The sequence below is a fragment of the Pomacea canaliculata genome, linkage group LG4 (genome assembly GCF_003073045.1).
Source record: "Pomacea canaliculata isolate SZHN2017 linkage group LG4, ASM307304v1, whole genome shotgun sequence".
Taxonomy (NCBI): domain Eukaryota; kingdom Metazoa; phylum Mollusca; class Gastropoda; order Architaenioglossa; family Ampullariidae; genus Pomacea; species Pomacea canaliculata.
In genome coordinates, this window is record NC_037593.1 from 12,647,749 (window position 1) to 12,668,615 (window position 20,867).

Here is a 20,867-nt window from a genome sequence, read left to right on the forward strand (position 1 = left end):
GTCGCGAGCTCAGGAATTGCCCGAGCCCAGAAATTGCCATCTCACAGTGCGCAGGCGCAGGGGTCAACGGGTGCGCATGCGCAGACAAGGCAATTTGTGGGCTTGATATTCCGTGAGATGAGAACGTGTCCGAGCTGAGGAATTGCCCATGTGTTAGGACAGAATATGTCTTGAATTTAACAACATTGTCAAGTGTGGTAGACTCGCGGATCGAGGACGTGTTGTGATGCAGCTCAATAACAAATCACCGCTACAAAAATAAAAAGGTAAGTTACATTTTAATTGTTATTCGTGGCTTAGTCGATCGGTTTCTTTGTAAATGTTCGTCTGCTATTTTTTTTAGGTATCATCACGAGCTTGTGTCCCCGGTTTATTTTGTACTCGTCGCTTAGTCGGTTTCTTCGTAGTGTTCCGTCTGTTATTTGTTTTTCTAGGATTGTATTCGTGGCGTTATATAGTATTATAGCGTGCTAATTAATATAGTGCACACAGACTTATTTTTAATTCATATGAACGAAACGTGTAATGTGCTTTTGACGTTTAGCGATGCTGAACGACCGATCGTTTATAGAAGTCCGTGACTGAATCAAGCAAAGTGATTCAGTCGTTTTGACTACTTAGGTTTCATTCTTTATTTCCGCACTACACAGTAAGCACAGTTACAAGATGTAATAAAATACTTAAGTTTATGAACATGTACTGTATTATTACTTTAATATGGACACAGACCTTTCCAGATGATGACAAAATGTCACATGATTTGGGTTTTTAAAAGAATGGTTGTAAATAAGCAAAAAGTAAACATGGAGAGAAAAGCATGAAGCAGGATTTTAAACTGGACATCATTACCAACTAATTCAAAGTAGTATGTTTGCAATAATTAACAAGTTGACACATTTATATTTGAAGGCATTATAATCAACCACTTTGAATGCAAAATAAAAGTCTTACAATAATAATAAAATTTAATTTTGCTACTATTACCTTGTTTTTCTTCTAATGTTGATGTCAATATTAAGATTTATGCATCAGTCAGTCCATAAGTAATGCTTTAGCATACCACGAATAAATATTTAGTGTTTTATGCACAGTGTGATCACCACGATTTTCTTTTTCAGTGGAGATCTCCAGAGATGGGAGCTAATTTCCGAAAATTGGGTGCACAAGATTTGCAATATAGTACAGTGGAGCAGAAAGAGGGATATCACAATATGGTAAACAGTGTAAAATGCAAATGATGTCAACTGCTGCATTTTTTCTACCAGCAAATGACAATTGAGCTGATTTCACAATGAGGAATAAATATGCTGTTAGTTTAAATTGTAAATTTATGTTTTGTATCATGTATGACAGTACTGTACTTCTCTGATTGCTTCCAACCCACACAACATCGATTGCCAGCCAAACAACTGCACATAGAATAAACCCGGGCCCCCTCGCTCATGTGATACATCATCACATTAAGTCAAATGAGAATTAAGAAACATCAAGGGTTTTTCCACACGTTTCTGTAAAATACACACAGGTTTCATTGTTTTCATTTAACTTCTACTGTTCATGCTGTTATATAAGTGACTTAGTACCCAGATTATGACCCTAGAGTTGTGGGTAAAGCACTGTACCAGTGTACATTCATTATTACTCAATAAATCTTAGTTGTCCTTAATGTATAAGGTGAATGTCCATGAAAAATTTGTTGTTTGCACATGCACTTAAAATGGACACTTACAACACCTACACTTGGAAATGAATATTTGCCTTACGTTTACATATTTATATATAAGCACACACACGTACACACACCATCCCCTTTCATGTACACATGCAGGCACCCTCGCAAAAAAAAATGTTAATACCATATAATTATGAACCCTTATGCTTCATATTGAGATGGGTGTAGCTGCAAACATAAAGAACATATGGCTATTCAGATTGTTCATATCAGTGCATAGCTCCTCACAGTGTTACATTGTCCCAGTGTGCAGTGACTATTGTTGTTATTAATACTCTATTTAACTGTAAAAAATTTGATGACCAGTGTAAAAATGATTTACCACACTACTATATTCACAATCCAAATGCTTATAAATTCCAGCCATTATTAACTTTAAAGAAATCAAAAGACCCTCAGCATATTAGCCAAAGTTGTGAAGATATTACTAAGGATGGTGAACCAGATAAATGAATAAAATGTATATGTGAGATATTGTACATTGCAGTGGATGGGAGTGTGTACCCCTTGGAGGGTGAATAAATAGTAAAGAATACAGAATGTATGTGACAGGAAGAGAGAGAGAGAGCAAAGGTGTGTTTATCCTGTTTGAGTATGCTTTTGTTACATATGCAGGTATGGGGCTGGAGGAAGGAAAGAATGAGTGCTACAAAAAATTAGTTGGGATTTTTATATATATAAGCTGTCTGCATGTAGGTTTGGTTAATGCTCTGTGCTTTGAGCTAAAGATTTGCATTGTCATCAAGATCCTAGGTGTGAATGACTTGGGGAAACATGCATTTGCAAGGTACTCTTGTACTAAGGCTTTTATTGCATGTGCACATTACTTTCAAACGTGACTGTCCACTGCAAAGGATTTTATTATAATTAGAAGTCAATGGTTTCTTGCCCTTTTTATGTAGAAAGTCTTCTTTGTTGTAATTTATCATTACATTGGACCATGTGTGCAATTTTTAAATTCATGAATATACACCTTTCATATTATACCAATTGAAATGTTTTTGTCGTTTACGGTCAGTTTGTGGAGCACTTTTACTAAATTAGGTTTTATTTCAACTGATAAGATAGCATAGTATTAGGTGGAAATAGTAATCACGGTCTTGTAATCAGTGCGTTGAGGCGTGATGTCTCATTTGCACTGGGGCATTTTATTACATACAATCCAACACATGCAGATTATTAATGTATTGCATACTAATGGGGAATGAACATTCAACACTCATTGGTAAATTATTGCACTCTGTGCTACACTTGTACATGATACAAAAAACAGCATTTCACTTCCATTTCTTTATTGAACAAACTCACACATCACATTATGCTTAAATTGCCAAATAAATCCATGTACACAGCGCAGTCCTATGCAAACAGAAGATCCATCTGAAACAATGAACCACTATGTTAACAAAACCATACCCACATCACATAAGGAAATTGTCTGACATAAATGTAGGAGAAGTACATACACCACTTACACTATTGTATTAATGAAAACAAAAAAGAAAATTTATTTACATCCACATGTGTGTGTGTGGTCATAATATTATAGTGTATGGCAACCCACACTGGAAATTCAGCACTGCATAAGCAACATGCTATAACCCACAAACAATTAGAAGTGCTTATGCAGCAAATCATTCAACTGGGAAACACAAAGAAAAGAAAGGAAAAAGACAACACTTCACAAGTGTACTACTCCTGAAACTTTTTGTGCAAAAAATCTTATTATGTCTACCTTTCTTTGGGGAGGAAAACATAACAGAATCAAGAAATCAGTAGTCTGTAAACCCTATAAATGGGCTTAAAATGTGTGACATTTACTCCTTTCTATCAACAATGAAACCTAGATGGTTAAAAAGAATCGAGCAAGACAACACCACAGCAAAGATTCTCCTGACTATTCATTCCATACTTAAAAACATAACAAACATTTTGGGCCAAGTATGCAAATAGTATTATGCAGAGTTCAAAATCTCTTTTGGGAAGATGTGGCTAAGCAATATTAAAAAATATTTAATGTTTTTCAAAAACTTCTGAAGAGTTTATGTTAGATTATGTTATGCATATCAATGGGTTAATGAGAATATTATCCAAGTTAGAGACCTTGTAAGTATAACAGGAGACTTTACATCCTTTCAAGAGTTTCAAAGAAAACATCCAACATATTAGGTAATAAATGACAGAACGATTACATTTTGTCCTTTTTGTCAATGAAGAATATATTGTCGCCTACAAGACAGACACAAAATACTTTATAGGAAGACGTTTATCTGTTGGATGAAAGTAATACACACAAATTATAACAATGAAATGGTTTTCTGCTCACAATGCATAGGAAAAGTTTTTAAAAACTGTGTTTCATTGCCATGAGGACATGTAACTTATGTCCTAAGAAATTTATCTGATTAAATTAAGTTTTTGTCTCTCCCCAAGAATGTGCAAGGGATCCTAATACCACTGTGTCAGTAACATTTGATGTCATGCAATGAAAAAGCAATGATGAAATATTAGACTTCCTATGCTTGGTTCATTAAGAACTGACATGTAATAATATTTCGTATACTATAATTGTGACAGATTAGATCATAAATAGAATACTTGCCTTCCAGCACATAGTGCTTTGCTTGATGCCTTATGCCGCTTATGGTATTCTTCTCACTTCTGTTCGCACCAACCCAGAATTTTTTTGTAGCGATGAATTAAAGTGCGTAATCTTTCCATCTGTGTGCGCAACTGAGCCATTTTACCTTCGTCCATCGCTAAAACTAGATTATAGTTAACCAGAATTTAACGATGGTTAGCAACAACAACAAAAAAAACAAAATGCTTAGATCAGTATCGCAATTCGCAAAGTTCAAACATCCGAATAAACCAACACTGTTCAGTGCGCACTATGAGATGGCAATTTCTGGGCTCAAGGCAATTGGCGGAAATGACCCGTCAGTGGTAAACATGACCTGTTGACCCCTCTGCGCCTGCGCACTGTGAGAAAGCAATTTCTGGGCTCGGCAATTTGTGAGCTCGTGACACCAGCAACACGTGCGTGCTGACAGCAAGTTTACAGGTGTACAATTCATTTGTTTCTAAGATGACGGCAACTATTCAAGTTAAAAATCACAAAATAAAGCACAGTTCTGTTTAAGGGAAAGATCATAAAACTTATTTAGAATTTCAATGTGACCTAGTAAAAATAAAGTCAAATTAAAAATAATTAAATTTAGATTTCGAGAGCAACAATTGTTTTAAAAAAAAAAAGTTGGATTGCTTGATTTTCCCTCAAAATCTTTAAAAAATATAATTTACTACAAAGACATAATTAAAAGTGTATTATGAGCAGTAAAACGTTTTTAGAAAGTTTGATACATGACAGGTTTAATTGTATCACAAGTAAAACAATGTTTTACAACGCTGATGAATTTTTAGATTTTACTTTTGGAAATCTCAATTTTAACTGTCACTTCCTGTCTTATGAATAACATCGGAAGTAGAGATTATCACATGACCGATGATGTCTGCTAGCAGATGATCAGACGCGAAACAGATCCTTAAAACAGAGACTTAAAAACTGTACAAAAACATATATTTTAATCGCTGTCGTGAGTGCTACTGATTGGCAGAAAAATGGCTACTACTGAAAAACTGGATCATATCGAAGACCTGGAGAAAGGTAAGCTTTGTTTTCACTATTTCAGTAACATTGTTTCTGTATCTTCACTTATGGGTATGGCAGTGACAGAAAGGATAGGGCGGTGATGGGAAAGCAATGCATTCCTAACAACATAGTTAATTGACAGAAACTTACGTCTTTTTCATAAATCGATGCTACTCTGACTGTCAACTGCTCCTCAACGAAGCACGCAAATACATTTAACTGCAACAAATAGATTCAGTCGTGAACCTGACTGGACTTTCTAACGACACATCGTATCGTAATTACAGCAAAGGCTAACAATTCCATCCAGAATTTCTGCTATAGGTTCCCTTTGATCGATGTAACTTAATCGGTATTACAGAACAGTCATATATCCTACATAATATCAAACAGCATCAGCAGCTATCTATAAACTGTGGTTGAGATTATAGATATAAATGTACTTTTCCATTCCTAACAACAACGCCAGTGTTTGGGACGTATGACGAATAAACATTACATTAAGACCACATTTAAAAAGAATAAAAAAATCATTGTTAACTACAGAGACGAAAACACTCACATTGATGCATATATGTACACATACATTCCTTCCTTCTTTCTGTCACTACCAAAAAATGAGATAAACACATGCTTGATGTTTTCCATTTGGTCATTTTTTTTAAAGTGACTGTATAGTGTATGCGATATTATCATTTGCTAGATTTCAAGTACCATCTGAAAACATTGAAAATTTGCAGTCCTCTTAGTTAGAATGTTAAATTCAGAGAGGGTTTTTAAACATGTAACTTATTTTAAGCACTTATCTTTATTTCATAGGTTGTAGAATTTTCAGTGTGTTAAAAAAAGTTTGTAAAATAGTATATTAAATATTTTATGTCTGTACAGGAGCACAGGTTGCAACCAGTCTCCTTCAACAAAGAGCCAATGATGTTAGATCTAACACAGTCAACTGGAAGTCATATCTCCAGTAAGCTACACCATGGTAGAACTAGCAGTTGTGAAAATTTATTACTCCAGTTGTGTGCTATTAATAAACTGTCTTAATAAAATAAACTAGGCGATAAGGATATTGTTGGTTTTTTCCCATCTGATTTTGAATTTATTATTTTAAAATTTTGCTCAGCAAGAGAGATTCATGGCATTTCATGACACTTGTTCCAAAAATAATAATACAGTTTTTGTTTTTCACTTAACGTTCTCTTTCATTTTTTCAACATTTTAGGACTATGAAAATAATAGGTGGCATTTATTGCTTGTTCATATTATATGACCATCTAAAAAAACTCCAACCCAGAGTTAACCTTGAGGACAACTTTCCAGATGAAAGTTTTAATAAGTTTTTCTATAAAGACAGGCTTCAGTAATATACTTGGTAAAATAATGAACCATGACACTTCTGGTAAACTTGACTCCAGATATACACATGTATTTTAAGGACTTACAGATGTTTGTATTTGTGTAATACCTCTTATGGATTTTTATTTTTTCTATTATGGAAAACATCAGGTGTTTAGAGTATTAAAAAATATGTTTTCAAGGGGACAGATGATCTCAAATGAGGTGTACACCTTTATTTCCAACTTTGACAAAGCCAGTCCTGAAGAGAGAGCATCTCTTATTTCTCCAAACCCCATGCAGGTGATTTTTAAAAATAACATTTATGGATATAGATTGTGAACAAAGGTATTGAATTTTTGTGTTAAGGTTGTTTACAGTGACTAATTACTTAGTTAACTTTAAATGAGAAATTTTGATGGCCATGCAGCTTGCAGTAAATAAATACTGTAAAATACAAAGCCAGAGTGAAAATCTAAATGTTTTGCATTTTGACATATAAATCAAAACATTTGGCTGCTGTCTTTCTGTATATGGCAACAAATTTGTCAATTAATTTTTATGCATTGCCTTATTGGTTTTGTTTGGACAATGTTGTCATCATTCAATGAATTATACTTGAGGTATTTAGAACACAGTCTTTACAAAGTTTAAGAGAATTACAACTCATTGGCTGAGGTGAGTTTTATATATTGCCACCATTTCCTCACAAGATAAAATCTTTCACAATCTACCAAAAGTATCTTTCTGTATTCTGAACATATATGTGTTATTTTTGTTGATAGTTTGCTTCTATCTTCCGCAATTTAATTGAGAAGATTGCCAAAGATCAAACTCTGCAGTATATCTTGACCATGCTGGATGATGCATTGCAGGTATGTGAAATAGTGTTAATATCTCCTCCATTTCCTTCATGTTGATCCTTGTTAGAAGAGCATGTATTATAATTACAAAAATTGCTGTCCATATATTACATTTGTTGTTCAGTTGTTGTTGTTGTTTTTTTTATCACTTACGGTATGTTAGCATGCATATGTTTATGGTAATTCCAGTCACTATATTCCTGGGTATCCATTGCAAATATCTTAAAGTGAGTGTATATGGACAAGAAATATTCGGTTTACTTTCCAGTTATTCCTGCTTTCTTGAACATTGTCTTTTTATATATTTCAGGAGGACAAAACTAGAGTAGATATTTTCAAGGAATTTGCTAAACGTCACAAGGAGTCTGTGTGGCAGCCATTTTTCCATCTGCTTGACCGCAGTGACAAGTTCATTGTTTACCAGGTACATACAGGAATAGTTTGTTTCTTTTTTTTCATTTCCAAGTTTAACACATATTGTAAAGAGAGTTTGTGGTAGAATGTATAATACGTTTAGATTTTGCAGATGATTTAAGCCTGGTTTTTTATTTTAGGCAAGTCGCATCATTGCCAAGATAGCCTGCTGGAGCAAAGAGCCAATGGAGAAACGAAGCCTGCAGAGCTACCTGATATGGCTTAAAGATCAGCTCAGACAGCCAGTAAGTTTTTGATTTCCATAGACTAGTTTGTGGGTGACATTTCTGATATTTAAATCTGTTCTTTGGCTCAATGACTCCTACAGGCTGGCCTGAAAGCATAGCTAAGTGACCAAAAAGAAAAGCTCAACGATCCTCGAGGGTGCTTATCTATAGATCTTGCTGGAATTCAGTGGTTTTGCAGTTTACAAGAAAATTATTTGCACAAAAAAGAATTTTGTTCAATGCTGAGAGGATAAATACTTAGCGAAATATTTTTAGCTAAAAGCAAATCAAGAAATTTCTCTTACAAGTGAAAAATTGTATGTGTGTTTTGGTTATTTTTACAATTTAAGACATCTCACATAACTCCCATTGGATCTATGCAGCATGTGCAAAGATGATTTCATGATGGTGAGCTCATAATGCCTTAGTATTTCTGCATACACAGTCAGTCCAAAATAAAACCCATCTCCTTGTTAGTGTTTTTGCAAATCAAAGCTATCAATCCCATTTGCCTCCTTAATTAAGAATTATGTCCTTCCCATCAATAGATACATGGAAAAGCTGTCTTTATTTAAAGAAAAAAAAAATCTTAACATTGTAACATTTAAAAGCCAGCACAAGCAGACTTGTGTCCATGCTGATGGCATTTATCTTTTTTTTTCAACATGAGTGGCTTTGCTAAGTGGGTCACAGTGATCTCTTTTGCTTCTGAGACTAGCTTGCATTCTTACATCTTGTTTGTGTATTTTTATTACTGTACTTTGAACCTGCCTTTGATGATATTTAAAACCTCTCTATAAATCAACTTCTTTTGTTATATTATTTTATTTTGTTAAGTATTATCAAGTAGTCAGATGTCATAAGCATCAATAGTGTGTATTGAGTATAATGATGAAACTTTTGGGGTCTATCTACTTCGTAGTCCAGTAAAAGGCTAGATCTTATGAATGTTGGCAGGGCTGCTTGTGAATGTTGGACTGGGCTTGTGTACTGTGCAGAATACAGAAATGATGTAAATTCTGACAATTGGTTTTATTAGTTTAGTTTTTTCTTTGTTATTCCTTGAGGAGCTTAGGGCCGCCAATTGGTTTAAGTTTGAATATTTTTTTTTTTAGTTTGTTTATCGCACATGCATTTACTAGATTCATGTCCCTCAGCCTCCCTCCCACCAGCAATGGAAGATACTTGAAAGAGTCCAAAAGCACTAAAGCTAAAGGCTTAGTTTTCTGTACAGAATAACGAGTATCTGCAGACTGCAGCACGGTGCTTGCAGATGATGCTGAGGGTTGATGCATATCGACAGGTCTTTGTTGATGTGGAAGGCATTTCAGCGTAAGTTACAGAATTTCTTCTTTATACTGTGCCAGATGACATGCCTATATAGAATTATCCTGACTAGCTATCTTAATTCCAGCTGTCCACTCCCATTTTGTTTTTTGCCCAGGTTCATACAGTTCAGATGTTTTTTTTTAAAAAACTACCTTTTTTCTGTGGCCTTTTGGAACTGCAGATTTACATTGTGTGGTTTGCTGCTTCTTGTCCGAGGATAGATGGGTGCTGGTGGTCAGAGATGAAATGCAACGGGAAAGTAAGATCTGTATGCTCTATTTTCTTTAGAGTGAGTAAGGTGATAGATAGATAAACACTCCTCTTGAAGTGACAGTGGTTTCACGACAGCTGCATTCAGTGAGTACAGTACTGCTGAACAACCAAATAGGAGCTTTCTTTCAAACTGCTATTTAATATTTTCTTGGATAACATCATGAGGTATATTAAATTGTCTTCGTGTTGTTTACCACCCCCCAACCTTATTTTTATTCTCCATGTCATCTGGTACAGTACAAAGAAGAAATATCATTTTTGATGGTAAGATTTCTCTCTTCAAATATTTACCAGATGACATGACCCTCTGGTTCTCTCCCACCTCACCTGCTGTAAGTTTCTTCTCAGCCAGATAAAAAAATCTGGAAAAGCAGAGTTCACTGGCTGGCAAAGGTGGAATTGTGGGTGAGTTGGTTGATTTTGTGTTCTCCCTGCTCATTGATCAAGTCTGACCAATTGGGAGTGGGCAGCTGGAATTACGGTAGCTAGTCAGGATAACTCCATTTAGTCATGCCATCTGGTAAGTATTCAAAAAAAGAAATTTTACCATAAAAAATAGTATACTTTGGCTTAAGTTTCCAGTTGTTTATTAAGCCAACATTTTTTATATAAAAAGGAACATTTTTACATACTAAATATTAGTAGCCTCAACATACATCAACAATATTTTAAAATTAACCTTGGGGCTACTTAGGTATCACCATAGGTAGGGTGTGTTTTTTTTTGCTTATAACTAGGTTCAGTTAACTTGTTAACTGAAATATGTCTGCTGGAGAAAAAGAATTCTTATTTCTTTGCAGAATCACATCAGTTTTGGCAGGTTCCAAGGTTGGCTTTCAAATACAGTACCAGCTCATCTTCTGCCTGTGGTGTCTCTCCTTCAATGTTTCTCTTGTCGAACGCATGAACAAGTAAGAATTCACAATATTGATCTGCTTTATAAAATTTACTGCAAACACATATTGTGTTTTTATTTTAAATGTTTATTAATACAACATGCAAAAGGAGACATCATATTTGGTCTGCAAGGAGGGTGGGAGATGTTTTTCTTTCCAGCCTCTTCAGATTTATCATCTTTAGAATTCACTTTCAACAGCTATTTCACATTTGCAGGGTTTTTTTTCCTGTCTTATTTTGCATTGGCATCTTTTTTTTTAGATTTAATATCATCCCCATCTTGGCTGATATTCTGAGCGAGAGTGTGAAGGAGAAAGTAACTCGAATCATCCTGGCTACTTTCAGAGTAAGTCAGTTTCTTTTGCTTTTTGATCCTGTCTTATGATAAAGTACATCAGTGTCTGTTTCTGTCGAAGCTGGTTTTGTGGCTGCATTTTCTTTTCTATGATTCACATGTGTTGCTGCTGCATGGAGACACACATGTGGTAGGGGACATGTGGGCTTACATGAAAATCCGACTATGAAATGCATATTTCCCTTCTGTCATTAATCTGAATGTCTGGATACTATGTTTAGGCATTATTAGTGTAGTCCTTGTTACTCCTTGAGGAGCATAGGGCCACATTATGCAATATTATTGGATGGTAAATCTATCCACAAACTGCCCAGCAATTGTGGAATCCAAGCTATACATTATATCCTTTGTTTGCTCTGCAGAATATGTTAGAGAAGCCTGAGGACCGCGAGGTGGTGCAAGAGCATGCACTGGCCATGGTGCAGTGCAAGGTTGTCAAACAACTAGAGCTGCTAGAGGGTCGCCGCCTCGATGACCCAGACATTGTAGAAGACCTCACATATCTGAACGAAAAGCTTGCATCTTCTGTGCAGGATCTAAGGTCTGTATTCTCTTCCACTCTTTCTCTCTTTGCTGTTTATCTCAGTCTTTTGCTTGTGCTGTCTTTTGGTGTAATTACAGCATAAATTCTGCAAATGTTGCCTTTTCTTCACTTGTGATTGGTTGGGAATTTGCTGTTTGTTTTCTTCTTCTTATGCTCTACCTGAAGATCAGTCTGCATGCAGTGTTCCTTAGCTAAGCATTCAACTGTGGTAATCTTTTTACTCTAGATTTGATGAATATAAGGCGATTATTGTATTGCAGCACATTTGTGAGTTGAGATGAGGTGATTGCCTTTAAATAATAGTTATATGTACACAGTATGTAATAATCTGGGTTCTAGGTCTTAGTTATTTGATAAGGTTATATAATGAATGTCTCACAGCTCATTTGATGAGTACACAAATGAAGTCAAATCTGGACGACTGGAGTGGAGCCCAGTACACAAGTCAGACAGGTTCTGGCGGGAAAATGCCATCCGCCTGAACGAGAAGAATTACGAGCTACTCAAGTGAGTAACACAGGCTTGGTGCATGAAGATTTGTATGCGTGGGCTGTTGCTGACATCTGATGTTTTTAATTTATCTTTTAAGCTACTATTTATGCTACTCTTTTCTTCTTATCATAATTTTCTTGTGAATTTTTTTTTCACGTAAGGCTCTCAAATATTTCATTTTGAAGCCTTTAAGGAGCAGAGAAAATTGTTTCACAATTGTGCTTGCTGAGAATAGTTTGTATACTTGCTTTCATGGTGATTTTTATTTTTATTTTAGGAAGAGGATTCATTAAAAGAATAATCAGGCATTTTTTAATTATTTGTTTGTGTGTAGAATCCTGGTACGCCTTCTGGAGACAAGCAGAGATGCCCTCATTCTGTCTGTCGCAGCCCATGATATTGGAGAATATGTTCGCTACTATCCACATGGAAAGCAGTCAGTATTCATTCTATAAACTGCTAAGGAGGCAGCTACTTCTGTCTACTTCTTTGATTTTGTAATGATTTTTTAATATGCCTGCATGAACATTTGATATGAATGTGCACTCAGGTAAAATATATTTGTCCTCAGACATACGGACACTGAAGGAATATGCATAAGAATTAAATGGGAGAGTATTGTTTGTATTTATGCATGCACTTGTGTACATGTATATGAGAAGTTTTTGAAGGCATGAGTACACTTAGAATTTGCAATTTGTGTTTGCCAGTGTTGTTGAACAGCTTGGAGCTAAGCAGCTAGTCATGCAATACCTTACACATGAGGATCCCAATGTTCGTTATGAAGCTCTTCTAGCTGTACAGAAGTTGATGGTACACAATTGGTAAGTGCAAAGTTTGTTTTATTAGAACAGTCATTCTGTTTCAGTCACAGCAGCAAAATTTGAATATGAAATTCTCCTCATAACCAAAGCAAGTGTATTTTAAGTCTTTGAATATAATTTCTTTTCTTTCCTTTGCGAAACTGGCCACTCAGCCTTTTGCCAGTTTCAGCACTCAAATATTGATTGCATTTGTAACACAAATATCAAGCTTTATAAAAAAATTGGAACATAGCCAACATAGAGAAAAGAAATGATTTGAGGAATACAGAAGAGCACATAAAAAGATAGGTGAATGTTTGGGTCTTGGGTGTGTATTTTTGTGTATGAAAATATTTAATTTTATAGGAAACTGGGAACAGTCTTCATTTAAGAATTTTGTAAACCATACTAAGATTTAAAGCCTCCACAGACCCTTTGAGTCCCGACAGACACCAAGCTGAATATTTCAGTGGCAATAAGGGACTGTTATTGTCCGGAGCTGTGCAGAGGTTTTTGACAAAACACCCAAAACAAGTATTAGTAAAGAAGAGGAGGAGATGATAATGATGAGTGCTACCTGTTCCTTTATCTTTTTTTTTTGCCTTATGTTAATTTTATTTTCAAGTTTTGTCAGATGACATTAATTTTAGAAAAATCCTTCAGATTACAGTTTTTACCTTTTGTATGATCACTAGCAGTTTCCCTATTTGTGTATGAAATGGTAAGATGGTAACAATGCAATAAAACTGATCTTGTAGGAGAACATCTTTTTGTGTGAATGGGAAATAGGGTAAGTATGATCAAATATAACAAGCTGTTATTGTTTGCACTTAACCAGATTTTGCACACAGGGAACATGATTTTCCATTTTAAAAACAAATTTTTTTTTTTCACACAGTGAAACTTCAATTTCAAGGTTTGAGTCAGTTGTTTTTGTTCTTGCATGTTATATCAGCAAGAGGCATGGAACCTGCAAATAAAATATTTCATGCAGTTTTACCATGAATAAGTAGCAGAGAGGGTCTGAGGTTTTCTTTCGCGTTTTGTTTGTGATTTGCTTTTTTTTTTCTTGTCATAAGACCTGAAAATTTTCCTTTACAAATTTCGTAAATGACCATGGATTACTTTATACATGGTATTTTTAAAAAAAATCATTCAAGAGTTTTAGCTTTTTAGAAACTTGTAGCGCTGATTATTGTTAGTGTAACAGTACTATGAGTAGTAGATATTGTGTATCAGAACAGTTGAAGCTGTATATGCAAAATTAACACAAATGTTTTAATTATATAAAACACGTACATCTGCACTTATATGCCAAACTCTTTTTAATATTACTTGTGTGTTATCTTGTATAATATTCATAGATGCAGCTTATTTTTAAGCTACGTTTCTTGTTAACTACAGGTGACCAGTAGGGATTAAATTAGGATATGTGTTCTAACTCATTCATCCTTTGATGTAAGGCTGGTGCCAATGATGTGTTTTTTAATTTCAGGGAGTATCTTGGAAGACAACTAGAAGTCAAAGAGCTGAAGCCAAAAGGATTTGGGGTCAATTGATGAACCACTCTAGCCAGACATCAGATAGATTCTTTTGTTTCATAGAACTAAATGGGCATGTAGATCGTGTGAAAGTGATGTATGATGTAAAGGGTGGCATTGACAGCAATTTGCATTGACCACATTCAGAAGACACCATTGGATGTAGATTTTGACAGTAATAGACAAATAATGCTTGGAATGCCCTCGCACCGTCTTTCAAATATGACATAGTTTAGAGTCAGAAACGGGGAGTATTTGGGGGTTTGATAATATGTGTATGGATTGCCACGTTTTTGTAGGCAGGCTTGTACATCTTTAGTCTTCGGAGTGATACTGTCATTTATGTGTCAGGTTGTTCAAAGGAAACATGACTATTTTTAGTAACTTTACAAGTGGTATGGGGACCAAAATATGTTTTTTAGCTATGTTATATTTTCTCATCTTTGTTTTTGCAGTTAAAGATGCAAAGCAAGTTAACAAATTCGAGTATTCGAAAAAAAATTGAGTCAATCTTTCATGAAAGCAGTGCTGCACCCTTTTTTTCATATTAGTGTACCACTTGTTTGGATCAGTGATTTGTTGGAATGAAAGCCCACTTATTTCAAATGGAGAATGCCCAGTAAGAGTTCTTTGCTAGGAGTCCGCCTGTTGCATGAGAATACAGTCTGAGTGTTGTGTTTGGTGATGGATATCAGTTGCAACGTATCCAAGAAAGTATAAGTAATTAGAGACTGAACTGTGTCAATAGTCTGGTGAATAGCCCAGCTCTAGAAGTCCTGCAGACTTAATGCGAACATTATGTTTGGGTAAACAAACTTAGAATTGTACATAAATTATATAACATGGCATTTGGCATACATTCCGCTGTCAGCTGTGGAGTGAGATAAATGAATAAAGGGGAAATAGAACTTTTGTCTTATTTTTAACATACCTGTATAATTGGAATTGACTTATTATTTCTGAGTGCTTATGCATATATTTTTAGTCTTGACCTAGATGGCAGGCCCTGTTTTCCACATTAAGAATTATTGAAACTATATGAATCAGTGTTGTTCGTTTTAATCCCTTTAAGTCAGGTGTGCACAGAATTTTTATTTATTTTTTTTTTTGCTGCAATGGTGTAAACGTGATTTATAGAATGTGGTCTTGTGGGGCTGATGTAGTTATCAATGCTGAAAGGTGTTTTGTGGAAGTCTTGGTGTTTTACTGGTCACCTTTATGTTGATCTTATTTCTGCAGTTTTTATGCTGTTAGAACTTCAAGTCTTAGCACAACAAAGATGGAATGGAAAAGATGAAGTTTGCGTTTCATAATCAAAATTGTTTAGAGTGTCTTGGTTCCCCTGTAGACAGAAGAATGATGGGAGGTAGACTATTCGCCCTTGATGAACAAAATTTGTTTGCAACCTTTTCGATGCACAACTCCATCAACCCCACACCTATAACCTGGATTGTTTGAAACCCATTTGTGATATCTGTAAATTGTAGAAATGTATCTCCAGCTGTTCTGGCTGTGTAAAGTCTTATATTATGTCATTGTGATATAGTCCTTTTCAAACAAGACTAGTGTGGTGTTGATATCTATCCCATGACTGTTGGTATGTACAGCGCTAGTCTTTTACAAGATTGCCAGAACCACATATGAAATAAAGGAACTGAATGTAATTCTTTGGAAACTTCTAGTTTTCTTTCGTTATTTGTATTTTTATGACAGGTAATTTATAGTCTGCTTAAAGAAATGTTACGCAGAACAATGAAGTTAAACACCCCTGGACTGGTGTCTGTCGTTTGGGGGATACCATGGATAGACATGGTACCTAACGTGCCCGACTGTCAGCAGGTCCTGCTCAGGACGACCAGTCCCCTCTTTGACGTTCGTTAGCCAGGTTTTCCTCTGACCAGTTAAGTCGACAGCTTTCGTCCTGCGTATTGCTAGGCGAGTGCGTTCATACACTCGATAAACTTCGTGGGTCTTCTAGTCACGCGTCCTCGTGACGCACTATACAGGTTAGAGCGACCTGTTAGGTAGTCACAGGGTTTCTGCAAACAGTCCAGTGCTGGCCCCCAACTGTTAATCATAGTGTACACACACTGTAAAATTTAGTGCAGCAGCATCCGTCTATTTTTTAATGAAGAGAAAAAGAAAAAAAAGTTCTTTTATCGGCTTGATGCCATCAGTCTGGGACGACATTGATGGGATCAGAAGAAAACCACGACTCAGTACTCGGGCCAAGCGACCAGAAGTCCGAAAAGGCTGAGCCGTCGCCATGGTGACAGTGGAGGAGGGTTCTGGAGAGAAATAAGAAATATTAATGATCTTTATCACTGATGTAAGCCCGTCTTTAATGCCAATCATTAGTCATCTTATCCTTCAGTTTGGTGTTAAAAACGAGAAAATTATTGGCGAGGAAAGGGATCGGAAACACATTATCTTAGTCTGTGTGACATCGTGTGTATGTCAACCAGTGCAGACAGACTGACTGCCATAAAATGCCATTATCCCCTCCCCCCTTTGTTCTGAACTTGCGTCATCACTGTACATTATAAATGAAATTATCGCACTCCTTGTCAGTACTAGCTCCGAAAGATGGGTATATACACAATAACGACACACATATTTCCATATATGATGCATAACAGTAAAATATTCTGGTGTTTTAGATGGTAATAACCGCAAGGAACACTAGGAAAGGCGGCTATGATTTCGTTTTAATCACGTGACTCACGGAGTCTGGGACGCATGTGACATTCTCTGGCGGCTTGAAAAAATCGTCATACGGGTAGAATGATTGGTTCACGTACAACCTGTTGATCACCTTTGCACCGACTGTGAAAATACAGACGTCACTTAATAAACAGTTGAGTGCACAGCCGACTCGTTTTTAGAATCAACTTAAAAAAAAATATAAACACGTACAGCAATGTGATGAATTCAGAATAACAGCTGAGCAACCTTAGGATGCGCCCACTGTGTATTTCGTATTGATATAGCTCTTCGAATATCTCGGTATTGTTTTATTTCCTTCTCTCTCATGAGATTACTTACAAGGGTCACTGATGTCATACGCCACCTCTCCAACTATCGAACACTTGTCTGTAGTCATCATGGTCTTAGCTTTGAGAGTTTCACGAGTAAAAGAAAAGGTTTTTGCGTACAGCTGCTTATAGTACTGCTGCGGGGGATGGCCCATGTAGAACTCCTTGCTGATGGTAGCGTTTGCTGCAGCAAGAATTTCATTTTTGTCGTTTATGTGAATTGTTGTCACAAACGACTATAATTTCTGAGGAGAGTAATCTTTAAGCCTCATTAGTATATTGTTGAATCTGTCATTTTGGCTGAACCTTCATAGTGACGGCCGTTGCTAGCATGGAGGTCAATCAACGATCAAATACTTTTCTTTAAAAAAGCGGTGATTAATAATTCACAACATATTTTTGTAACGAATGAATGACAAGGCTACATTATTTTAACTTGCCAGCAAATCTGAGCTTTAAAATCATCACAAAAGAAGCGAGGAAACAATAAAACTTTGTGCCAACCTGGTGTACATGCTGGTTTCCAAGAACCCTTCAGCTGGTGCTTGGTGCATTTAATTTGAGGTGAGTTCCAGATGTCGTTAGTGATGAACATCTCCAGCCCCTGGCACAGGTCACATCATTAAGACAACCAAATTTCAACATTAATCACAGCTTTTCTTCTTTAGGTAGGAATTTAGTGTTGAACTGCCTGTTTACTGCTTCTACAGAATCCAGCAAGAGGTTAAACGGTTCGAGATATCAATTATCAAAACTACTTTTGCACTGTATATTATTTTGGTTTTATATCGTACTAGCCATTGCAGGTGTAAACAAATCCCTATCTTGCTTACTAATGTATGGTATTGTTAAAGATCAAAGCTGGCTTCAAACGGAAAAATAACCTAGTGGTCTGTTGTCGCACCTTTTGGAAGCATCAATGGGAACTGACCTTTCCGTAATCCAGTATGTCACGGACGTATGTACCATTCTCGTCCCGATAGCTGACTGCAACTCGATGGTTGTTGCCATCATAACCATGAAGCGTCACTTGCTAGAAAATCACATTTTCGAGAATTTATTTTCGTAAAGATAAAAGTAAAATGCGAAAAATACAGTCGGAGGGCGAGAAAGAATGAAGAGAAAAAAACAAAGGAAGAAGGAACTGGAGGGACTGAAGAAAGAGAATTTTACTATATTTTTTCATACATATATATATATAGTCACGATATATATTTTACTATATTGTAATATATATTGTACTAGAGGAAAACTTCACTAGATAGCAGTGAATGCATGACTGGAGGAGCGTAACTATGAAATCCGTATCGCTATGGTTATTACGTCCTCGTAACGTAGAGAGGTGATATGCAATACTGATGGGCGATACGAATCGCTTTTTCTGATCTAGAAAGGAAAGGTGGGACTCTTGGGATGACTGCAACAGCGTCGATGGTTCAGTGGTGTACTCACTACGTCCGTTCCCGGCATGCCTTGCGCCACTGTGGTCGTGAGGACTCGAACGGGGCCGAACCATTGGTGGGGAACACAACATGTGTGAACCAGTCCTATGGTCAGAAGTGAAAGGGTGCACAGCCTTTGGAAGCAGAAAGTCGGGCAACGAGTTAAAGCAAGCGATGATCTTTATCGTCCACATTAGTTAAAAAATTAGAAGAAACAAATCATAAACGTTTATTCTCCAGTACCTTTGTCGATACGACGCTGAGAGTCAATATTCAAAGATAAAACTATGTCTCTTTGTCTTCCTGCCTGACCATCTACTTGTTTATTGTCCGATGGTCTGAAAGGTATCTGCCATCCTAGTTTTTTTTCTCTTTTTTTCATATCATTCACCCGCTTTAAAAACCTCTGAATATGTGTTAATCACCGATCAGCGTGTAGTCACGAGAAAATGAAATGACAAAACCACTAGGACATCATATAATTTAAAATAAATAAATCTAAGACTTCGAAACTAAGCTCACCAGGTCCCAGGGATAAGTATGAGTGAAAGCACGGGAGAGGTCCAGTGGAACTTGCTACCGATATTACTACACATGTCGTGGGAGAGAAGGAGGTTACCCAAAATGACCATTTTAAACTTTTATTTAAGTTTCATTTGACATCGATGGAAACATTATTAATTAAACAAAACAGAAAGTTTCCGCAGACGACCAAGATCACGGTTGATCAGCTTACATACCGGTACACATCGTGCAAGACGATCGTCTTCTCCCTGCGCGCCATTTTGTTTCCTCTGGAACATTTCTTATCAAAAGTAGATCAACATATAGTTCTTGTTGATAAAGATATCGCAGCTGACCGTTTCACCGGATGAAAAACGTTTGCTATTTATTTCCTTTTAATTCTCCATTTATGTCTTTGTTTCTTTCTCTTGTCACATCGAAAATTTAAGTAATTAAACTTGCAGAAACGTAATAAGAGTTGATGTGGTCAAAGTTGGTTTTTACAAGTGCAGACAGTTAATGATGGAGGAAGCCGTGCTGTGGAAAGAACAGAAGTGATGTTTTCGATATATCTTCTTGTAAGAACACTATAGGCCTGTAAAGACGCAGTTAATATTTGTGGAAAGTACGCGAGGTGGTCTAACGATGGGGGACGAGGGGAGGGTTATGGTAAGTGAACGCAAGAGTGCAGAGTAAGTGTAAGAGTCACAGTGACCTGAGGTTATCTCCGGTCAGTGTGCTTGTAATTTACAGACATTACGATTACAGAAATATATCACAGTAGTAGGTGCACTATGACTCGACCGACCGAACGGACAGTGAATGAAGGAGTGACAGGATCTGAACTTGTTTTGGATGTTTACACACACTCAATGTTGTGTACCTCGACAAGACACCACAACACGAACAGTAGGTTAGCTGAGTGGACAACCTCTAATTACAGTATCCGCGATATTAACACATCATTTGCCTGTATTCCATTTGTACTTTTCTCAACATAGTTCAATCTTCACAATGCACTTCTGTAGCAAACTATAATGAAGGTATCCTCCGTTAGGTCTCATTCTGCTTTGATTTGGTGGGACCTATTTGGTGTGAAAAATGCAGGCTGGCCATGTAACACACACGTAACTGTCTTGGAAGGAGAATTGGATAGAATGCGAGAGTCAGCCGAGGAGTGGAGGTTTCGATCAGGAGAGGAAGGAAGGGAAAGGGGGAGAGATAGAGGTAGGGGATGAAAGACAAAGGGAAAGAGTTGAAGAAATCTAAAGATCAAAGATTGAGAGTGGTCCACCTCACTCAGGTATCAGCGGGACTGACTTGATATTCGGTGGAAATGACATGGTAGGAAACTTGTGGAGGCGATGCTTGACGACATTAGCATGTAGGTCGCGAGGCGCGTGACCACTATGGCCACTTGATGACG

General features: G+C 36.5%; 2 protein-coding genes and 1 long non-coding RNA gene across 4 annotated transcripts; 2 read left to right on the forward strand and 1 right to left on the reverse strand.

Moving 5' to 3' along the window:
• The first annotated feature begins 4 nt into the window (after positions 1-4).
• Positions 5-2,732, forward strand: LOC112561290. The gene is made up of 2 exons (XR_003098665.1): positions 5-266; positions 1,119-2,732. It is a non-coding gene; the product is annotated as an uncharacterized LOC112561290 (long non-coding RNA).
• Positions 2,733-5,194: 2,462 nt separating this feature from the next.
• On the forward strand, positions 5,195-16,124 carry LOC112561286 (V-type proton ATPase subunit H-like). 2 transcript variants are annotated; one of them, XM_025233672.1, is made up of 14 exons: positions 5,195-5,399; positions 6,273-6,354; positions 6,926-7,025; positions 7,508-7,597; positions 7,896-8,009; positions 8,140-8,244; positions 9,461-9,558; positions 10,629-10,739; positions 10,987-11,071; positions 11,443-11,621; positions 12,006-12,131; positions 12,451-12,552; positions 12,827-12,940; positions 13,678-14,075. In XM_025233672.1, the coding sequence occupies exons 1-14, from the start codon at positions 5,354-5,356 to the stop codon at positions 13,706-13,708; spliced, it is 1,383 nt and encodes a 460-aa protein (XP_025089457.1). In that variant the 5' UTR covers positions 5,195-5,353; the 3' UTR covers positions 13,709-14,075. The 2 variants fall into 2 exon arrangements, with proteins under 2 accessions (XP_025089457.1, XP_025089456.1); XM_025233671.1 differs by lacking the exon at positions 13,678-14,075 and adding an exon at positions 14,415-16,124 and having other exon boundaries at positions 5,198-5,399.
• Positions 16,125-19,746, reverse strand: LOC112561289. Its single transcript, XM_025233675.1, has 7 exons — positions 19,678-19,746; positions 18,948-19,071; positions 18,427-18,528; positions 18,000-18,099; positions 17,506-17,679; positions 17,186-17,286; positions 16,125-16,748 (listed from the first exon to the last, which is right to left on the reverse strand). Exons 1-7 carry the CDS (start codon positions 19,719-19,721, stop codon positions 16,677-16,679), a joined length of 717 nt encoding a protein of 238 aa, XP_025089460.1. The 5' UTR covers positions 19,722-19,746; the 3' UTR covers positions 16,125-16,676.
• Between the last annotated feature and the right edge of the window lie 1,121 nt (positions 19,747-20,867).

What these genes read in the sequence shown, in the direction of transcription:
- LOC112561286 (XM_025233671.1), top strand. Translation starts at nt 5,354, where the DNA reads ATGGCTACTACTGAAAAACTGGATCATATCGAAGACCTGGAGAAAG. An exon ending in TATCGAAGACCTGGAGAAAG is followed by an intron (nt 5,400 to 6,272) that starts GTAAGCTTTGTT and finishes ATGTCTGTACAG; the next exon opens with GAGCACAGGTTGCAACCAGT. An exon ending in TCATCCTGGCTACTTTCAGA is followed by an intron (nt 11,072 to 11,442) that starts GTAAGTCAGTTT and finishes TTTGCTCTGCAG; the next exon opens with AATATGTTAGAGAAGCCTGA.
- LOC112561289 (XM_025233675.1), bottom strand. Translation starts at nt 19,721, where the DNA reads ATGGCGCGCAGGGAGAAGACGATCGTCTTGCACGATGTGTACCG. An exon ending in GTCTTGCACGATGTGTACCG is followed by an intron (nt 19,072 to 19,677) that starts GTATGTAAGCTG and finishes CTGCTTCCAAAG; the next exon opens with GCTGTGCACCCTTTCACTTC. An exon ending in GTATGACATCAGTGACCCTT is followed by an intron (nt 17,287 to 17,505) that starts GTAAGTAATCTC and finishes GTATTTTCACAG; the next exon opens with TCGGTGCAAAGGTGATCAAC.